The following is a 6,844-nucleotide window of genomic DNA, read 5'->3' as shown; positions in this document are numbered from 1 at the left end:
AACAATACATACGTAAAAAATATCACACCTATTATGTAGGCCGAGGTTTATGATTCCCAAGATGATTGGCAGGTGGTGTCACGTCCATCGTCTATGGTGTTTGATGCCGTCACTATCCAGTTGCCCGTAGCCAGTTGCGCTCACCAGTCGGTAAACGATCTGTGAGTTAAGCAAACCTTGGCGTCATTGCACAGATGGGTGACCGCATAGTGGTATTTGATCAGGGCGTCTCTGTGCTTTGGAGGGCACGTAAAAAGGCGGTCCCGGTTGTTGTCAATTAAGATAACAGTCGTTAAGTCACGTCAAAGGCCTTCCGGCGGCTTGAACAACTTCGACACTAGGTTGACCACTAACCATACGACAACAATAACAAGAACTATCCACCCAGGCCGCATCGTCCAAGGTAGGGGCCCGCCTACAGGTACAGGGGGGCGAGCCGCCCATGGCGTGCGTCTCGCGGTACTAGCCTATAGCGGTTAACCCGGCGCACGTCTTTGCGGAACCAGTGGGTCGACTCTTAACAGGGACCCCGAAGGGTTTCCCTGACGAAATAAATAAGGCCGAGGTTTATGAAAACACACCCTCGTTACGCAATAAAATATGTATATTGTCACGAACAGGGCACGTTACCAAAATCCAGACTACAGTTGATTATTATCTCGTGTATATCGCATATTAGGAAAAAACCAATAGCACGAAAACTATAGTATCGTTAGGCACGAAACGTGGATTTGTTCCATTCGCCTTTGCCTAAACTTTCGGGTATAGCGGGCGTGATTTTTGATAATTATGTACTTAAACGGGTCAATAAGTTCGTATTTTTTTAAATTTTTCCACCTTTTAATTAGAATGGCGACGCTGTTTTTGGCATCAAGCAGATTTCTTTCTAAAATTTGAACATTGCGTCATTGCGTGTTTTGAGATTTGTTTGTTTGCGATTTGAGATGAAATTGTAAAAAAGTAAAATTTCGGGTGCTTACGCATTACACCTATTTTATAATTGGACTACATCTTGCTTCCTCATCTCCCCTGTTCTCCAGATTTGACTCCGAGTGACTATTTCTTACTCCCAAATTGGAAGAAATGGCTCGGTGGAAAAAAAATTGGCTCCAAGGACGAAGTCATCTCACAAACAAATGACTTTGATAAATCGTATTCTGGAGGGAATGAAAAAAATTGGAGAAGCGTTAGATTCAGTGTATAGAATTTCAAGGAGACTACGTCGTAAAAAAAATAACTTTTTGCCTAATTCAAAAGGTCACAGACTTATTGACCCGTACATATTATTTACACGGAACTCAAAATGTTAAACACTTACCGCCAATACCTAATTGAAATTGAATGGAAAATGCCGTCTCTTAACAAATAAGAACCACTTGTATTTGCTAATAAAATAAGATTATTTACTCATCATCCAATTTTTTGGTATAAAAGATGAATTTTCTGCGGACTATTCATCCAGTGGTATCGGAAGAGACCAGGAAAATGAATTCTCTAAGAGTTCTGATTGTCTGCTGCTTGGTGTTGGGCGCCTTCGGGTCAAGCCTATACAAGGAAGAAGATGAAAACCCCATCTGGACCAAAAATGCTTGCACGCATAACAGTGCAAGACGAGTGACTTTCTCTTATGATCCCGTGGTAAGTAAACCGTTATACATTTTCTCATCTTCCTAAATTTTGTCATTAAATTTTCTTTGAGGGCCTCCATGGCGCAGTGGATAATGTTGCAAACATTATCGCGGGTTTGGTTATACTGTAAGTTCGTTGCTTGTATGTTTGTAAAAAACGGTATTTTAAACTCGACTTCTATCATTCAAAAAGAAAAGTATCTTTTCTAGAACATATTGTTGTTGTGATTCCTCCTGATTACCTCTTTACTATGATTGTTAATAATCGCGCTACTAATTTTACCGTGTATAACTTCTCTCTCTCTCTCTCTCTCTCTCTCTCTCTCTCTCTCCCCGTTGGGTAGTGGGGTCAGCCTTCTTGACCTTTTTTTCCACTTCGCTCTATTCTGCACATTTTCGGAAACATCACACTCACTCATGTCCTTATGCAGTAGAGTTTTTCATCTAGTTTAAGGCCGTCCTCTGTATCTTTGACCGGGGTAAGAAAGCGAAAGCTTTAGTGCTTTGTTTCCCACATCCAAACAAACTGAGAGCAATAAATTAACCTTTTCAAAATTTTACAGGCTATAGAAGACTTGAAACAACGCATCAACAGCACCCGCAAGCCGACTCCTCCACTCCAAGGTATAAACTTCGAATATGGATACAATACAGACAACTTGGACAGATGGTTGAGCCACTGGGCAAATGATTACGACTTCGATGCCCGTGCCGCTCTGGTCGACGAGTTCGATCATTACATCACCTGCGTCCAGGGTTTGAACATCCACTACGTAAAAGTCACACCCAAGGTAACTATGACTCTTCTTTACTTAGAATTTTCCTCAGTGCTTTGGAGGGCACGTAAAAAGTCGGTCCCGGCTGTTGTCTACTAAGATAACAGTCGTTAAGCCATGTCAAAGGCCTCTGGGGCGGCTTGAACAACTTTGACACTAGGTTGACCACTAACCATACGACAAACAACAAACAAAAAACTTCGAATTTATTCCCAAAATTTGAGATTGACACCTTATCAAACATAAGGAGACTCTTTTTTATAAACTCGTAACTTAACGTCCGATTTCAATTTGAATGAACGGATAGCACTGGTTTTCAAAAAAAGCATAATTAAAATCGTTCCATTAAGAATGAAGTTAAGGCAACAAACATAAAAAAATAATCATCACCTTATTTGAATTTAAAATAGCCGGTTAGGTCGGGCCGGTTGGAGTTTTGCGTTAAGTAACACATTCATCTCCGGTTTCTGAGGTACATTTAGTTTATCTATTCAACAGCGTTAAAACTCATATAAAAAAACGCTATTGAATTGATAAACTACCGCTAAATGTACTCAGAAACCGGGGGTTAGACATTCAATTTTATTTCAATACCCATAACAATCCTTACTAACCAGGACTGATTCTTTTAGGTTGAAGGCAAATGCAAGGTGGTACCAGTTCTCCTGATCCACGGTTTCCCTGACACGTTCCTGACCTATTTGCCGTCAGCTCCATACCTCACCCGCGGCTGCGTCGACGGAGTAGCCCTCGAGCTGATCATTCCCAGCGTGCCTGGCTTCGGTTTGTCTGGAGTAAGTCTCATCTATATTGCCTTAATCGCTTTGGTTTCTTCTAGATGTTCATAGCTAGTTTCGCTACTTAACATTGGGTTAAGTTACCTCAACGGTGATATTTTTTGGATGGGTTGCCGCATAGTGGTATTGTAGGACTTCTCCGTGGTTTGGAAAGTATGTACCATGTCAGTCCGTGTGTTACTATTTAATATTACAGTTGTTAAGCCCTGTCAACGGCCCTCAGGCGGCTTCAACTGCTTTGAATGTCGACGAATATACTAAACTGATTGTAACTTGCAGGGAGCAACAAAGCCCGGTTTCAGTAATGTTGAAGTAGCAAGAGTCTTGAAGAACTTGATGAACCAACTCGGCTACGAGAAGTTCTACGTGCAATCTGGAGACTGTGTCCACCTCGGTTCCACAATGGCGACTAAGTTCCCTGAGGTATGACTTACAGCTATTGTTTGCAGGTTTGACGCAAAATACCAATGACGTTTCTAAGTTACGAGTGTATTAGAAACTAGCTGACTTTCGCAACTTCGCTTGGGTCATCCAAAAGAATGGGTCAAAATTTTCCCCGTTTTTGTAACATTTTTTACTGGTACTGTTGAGAATATTGTGATGCCAGAGATTTCTTTAAAACAGTTTTTGAAGGTTTGCGAAGTCACTTTTTTATTTTAACTATTTTAAGTGATTAATGTTGACTAAACATGTAAATTTGCTCACAGGCTGTTCTCGGCTTACACACCAACTACGCATTCACTTATAACCCGCTAGCGTTCGCCGCCTGGGTAGCCGGAGATATTGACAACTCCTTGGTAGTTAACTCCAGACTTGCAGACCGCATGTTCCCATTGTGGGACCATCTCAAGTACTTCATCACTGAATCTGGATACTTGCACATGGCTGCCACCAAGCCCGACACCCTCGGTCAGTGTCATTTTTATTATTTAATTGATATACTTATATCAGGTCTGAGAAAAATTCTGTTTGCATTATAGTATGTATGGATTTGTAACAAAATCTCTTTGGCTTCAAGAATCACAAATGGGTACACGGTTCATTAGGTTTCTTTCAGTGAGCTCGTGAGGTACCCGAATATCGAGCTTTTTTGTGTAGAGGAAAGATTTTATAACAAGTTCATACATATTATAATGCCAAAAGACTTTTTCCCCAACCTAATGTAATGAATTCTAGACCAATAATTTTTGCGATGACAGCTTTTGGAACTTATTGCGTGGGAGCTCGTGGTTAAGAGAGACCAACGACTATGCTCTAGTAGGTTTTAAAGACACTAAAAAACAAAAACAGTGGTTAGGTCTATCTAAAATTTGACATTAAAACCTTTACGTCCTAGAGGCTAAGAAAACAACATCATAAACATATCCAAGTCCTGGTGAAGACACAGTAACACATTATAGGTTTGATGGTGAACTCATCTCCCGCTGGCCTCGTGGCGTTGTGCGTGAACGTCGCGTCGTACGGACATCGTCATGGCTACGTCCACAAGCACAACGGTGGTCTCGAAGACACCTTCCCCCTGGACCTCCTCCTGGACCACATCAACGTATACTGGATGACCGGCAGCATGACCACCGCTCTCAGGCTGTTCGCTGAGACATTCAACACCAACAATTACAACGAAGGATCCTTCAAGTTAGTATCCATCTATACTAATATCATAAAGCTGAAGAGTTTGTTTGTTTGTTTGAACGCGCTAATCTCAGAAACTACTTGTCCGATTTGAAAAATTATTTCAGTGTTAGATAGCCCATTTATCGAGGAAGGCTATAGGCTATATATCATCACGCTACAACCAATAGGAGCAGAGTGCTAGTAAAAAATGTAACAAAAACGGGGAAAATTATGACCCATTCTCTCTTATGTGACGCAAACGAAGATGCGCGGGTCAGCTAGTTTCTTAGATATAGGGTTGGCTTCTCTCGCTAATAATCTAGCTAAGTGTCAGCTTTTAATGTGAAAGTTAGAAGAGATGTGAGAAACTGTACGTTTCCGAACTTCATGTACGCAAAAATACACGAACATCTTTACACTTCTGATATCATCATTATCATTGGACAACTCACACACGGTCATTTGATTCCAAACTAAGCAGAGCTTGTACTATGGTAACCAAATAACTGATAAACATACTTATATACTTCTAAATACATACCTTCTTATATAGATAAATTGACATCCAGGCTCAGAACAAATACTCGTGCTCATCACACAAAGATTTGTCCCGGGTAGGATTCAAACCCACCACACGCGGCGCTACGGTTGTTGCGGCAAGGTGACCGCTTAAACCACTGCGCCAAACGTGCAGTTGTATTGGCCGAATGTCGACTGTGTAACAATATGCTACATTTTATTAACCCAGTCCTGTCCCTGTATTTTAAAACACTGCTGAGCTAGGCTCTCCTCCAAATATGGAAATAATAATATGTGAATCTGCTATCAATCAATCTTAATGTAGTTTTTTATATAGATTGTCAAAAAATGGAGTCTTGCCTTAATGATATTTTTTTGTACATTTCTCAGGGAATCAACGAACGTACCGACATACGTGATGCAGGCTAAACACGAGGTGTTGTACCAGTCTCCTCTGCAACTGAAGATCAAGTACCCCAACCTGCTGAAGACTGAAGTATTGGACGACTACGGTCACTTCGTGGCGGTGGAACAGCCTGAGCTGTTCGCTGAGAGCGTCATCAATGCCATCGTTGAGTTCGAGGAATGGCATCAGAACAATGGACAACGTTGTGAACTGTAAACTTGAACAAAGAGCATAATATTCGATTGTTATATTTTGGTTGTTAGAAACAAAATTGTTTGATATGAGTAACTTTTGGTGTTGAAATTAAATTTTATGGCAGTTTATCCTACAGTTTCATTCATTTTTAAATATTTCTAGGACCAGTTTCAGTTTATATTTAACTGTTACATAACCTACCTGTGAACTAAAGAAAATAGTTTTTATTTTTAAATATTATTGGAGAAGTGGCAGCAAGTGCCAGCAAATGTACGAAAAAAACTGTCAAAATTCTCTTTGATAAGCTGTCTGATAGAAACATGATTTCTATATTTCATCTTAAATAATATATAATCTAATCTAATATATAAAATTCTCGCGTCACAGTTTTCGTTGCCATACTCCTCCGAAACATCTGTTTTTCATACACTTATGTGACACATTTTTTTTTTATATGGCATTGCAACGTTTGCCGGGTCAGCTAGTAATATATAAAAATGAATCGCCAAATGTGTTGCTAACCACAAAACTCGAGAACGGCACAACCGATCCGGGTAATTCTCTTTGACATATTTTCTTAATCGCACGCGAAAGGTTTTATTGACAGAAAATACAAAGAAAGTGGTAAAAAAATATATTGCAAGAGGGAAACTCGGCTAGTAGGTAATAGATACTGGTAAAGCCACCGTATTTTCTTGATTCTGCTCACCGAGAAATTGTTGGAACAATGATAATAAGATAGTTCTCTCCATCTTTATGAAGTGTTATATGTTAGGTTATTTATATACTTACTATCTTATATTTAAAGATATTGAACTAAATAACACTTGAGAGCAGTTATCATGGTGATTATGGTTATTCATAAAATTCAAGTTTTTGATTTTCTAGCTCTCAACCCAAAATATCGAT

General features: G+C 39.9%; 1 protein-coding gene across 1 annotated transcript; it reads left to right on the top strand.

Annotated features, from left to right (window-relative positions):
• Nucleotides 1-1,474: 1,474 nt before the first annotated feature.
• On the top strand, nt 1,475-6,063 carry LOC142983158 (juvenile hormone epoxide hydrolase-like). The gene is made up of 7 exons (XM_076130028.1): nt 1,475-1,638; nt 2,192-2,419; nt 3,037-3,198; nt 3,481-3,624; nt 3,909-4,110; nt 4,602-4,836; nt 5,725-6,063. The coding sequence occupies exons 1-7, from the start codon at nt 1,486-1,488 to the stop codon at nt 5,954-5,956; spliced, it is 1,356 nt and encodes a 451-aa protein (XP_075986143.1). The 5' UTR covers nt 1,475-1,485; the 3' UTR covers nt 5,957-6,063.
• The last annotated feature ends 781 nt before the right edge of the window (nt 6,064-6,844 follow it).

Source organism: Anticarsia gemmatalis, chromosome 23 (assembly GCF_050436995.1).
Source record: "Anticarsia gemmatalis isolate Benzon Research Colony breed Stoneville strain chromosome 23, ilAntGemm2 primary, whole genome shotgun sequence".
Taxonomy (NCBI): Eukaryota; Metazoa; Arthropoda; class Insecta; order Lepidoptera; family Erebidae; genus Anticarsia; species Anticarsia gemmatalis.
Note: the sequence above shows the minus strand (reverse complement) of the source record. Positions and strands in the feature narration are given on the sequence as shown.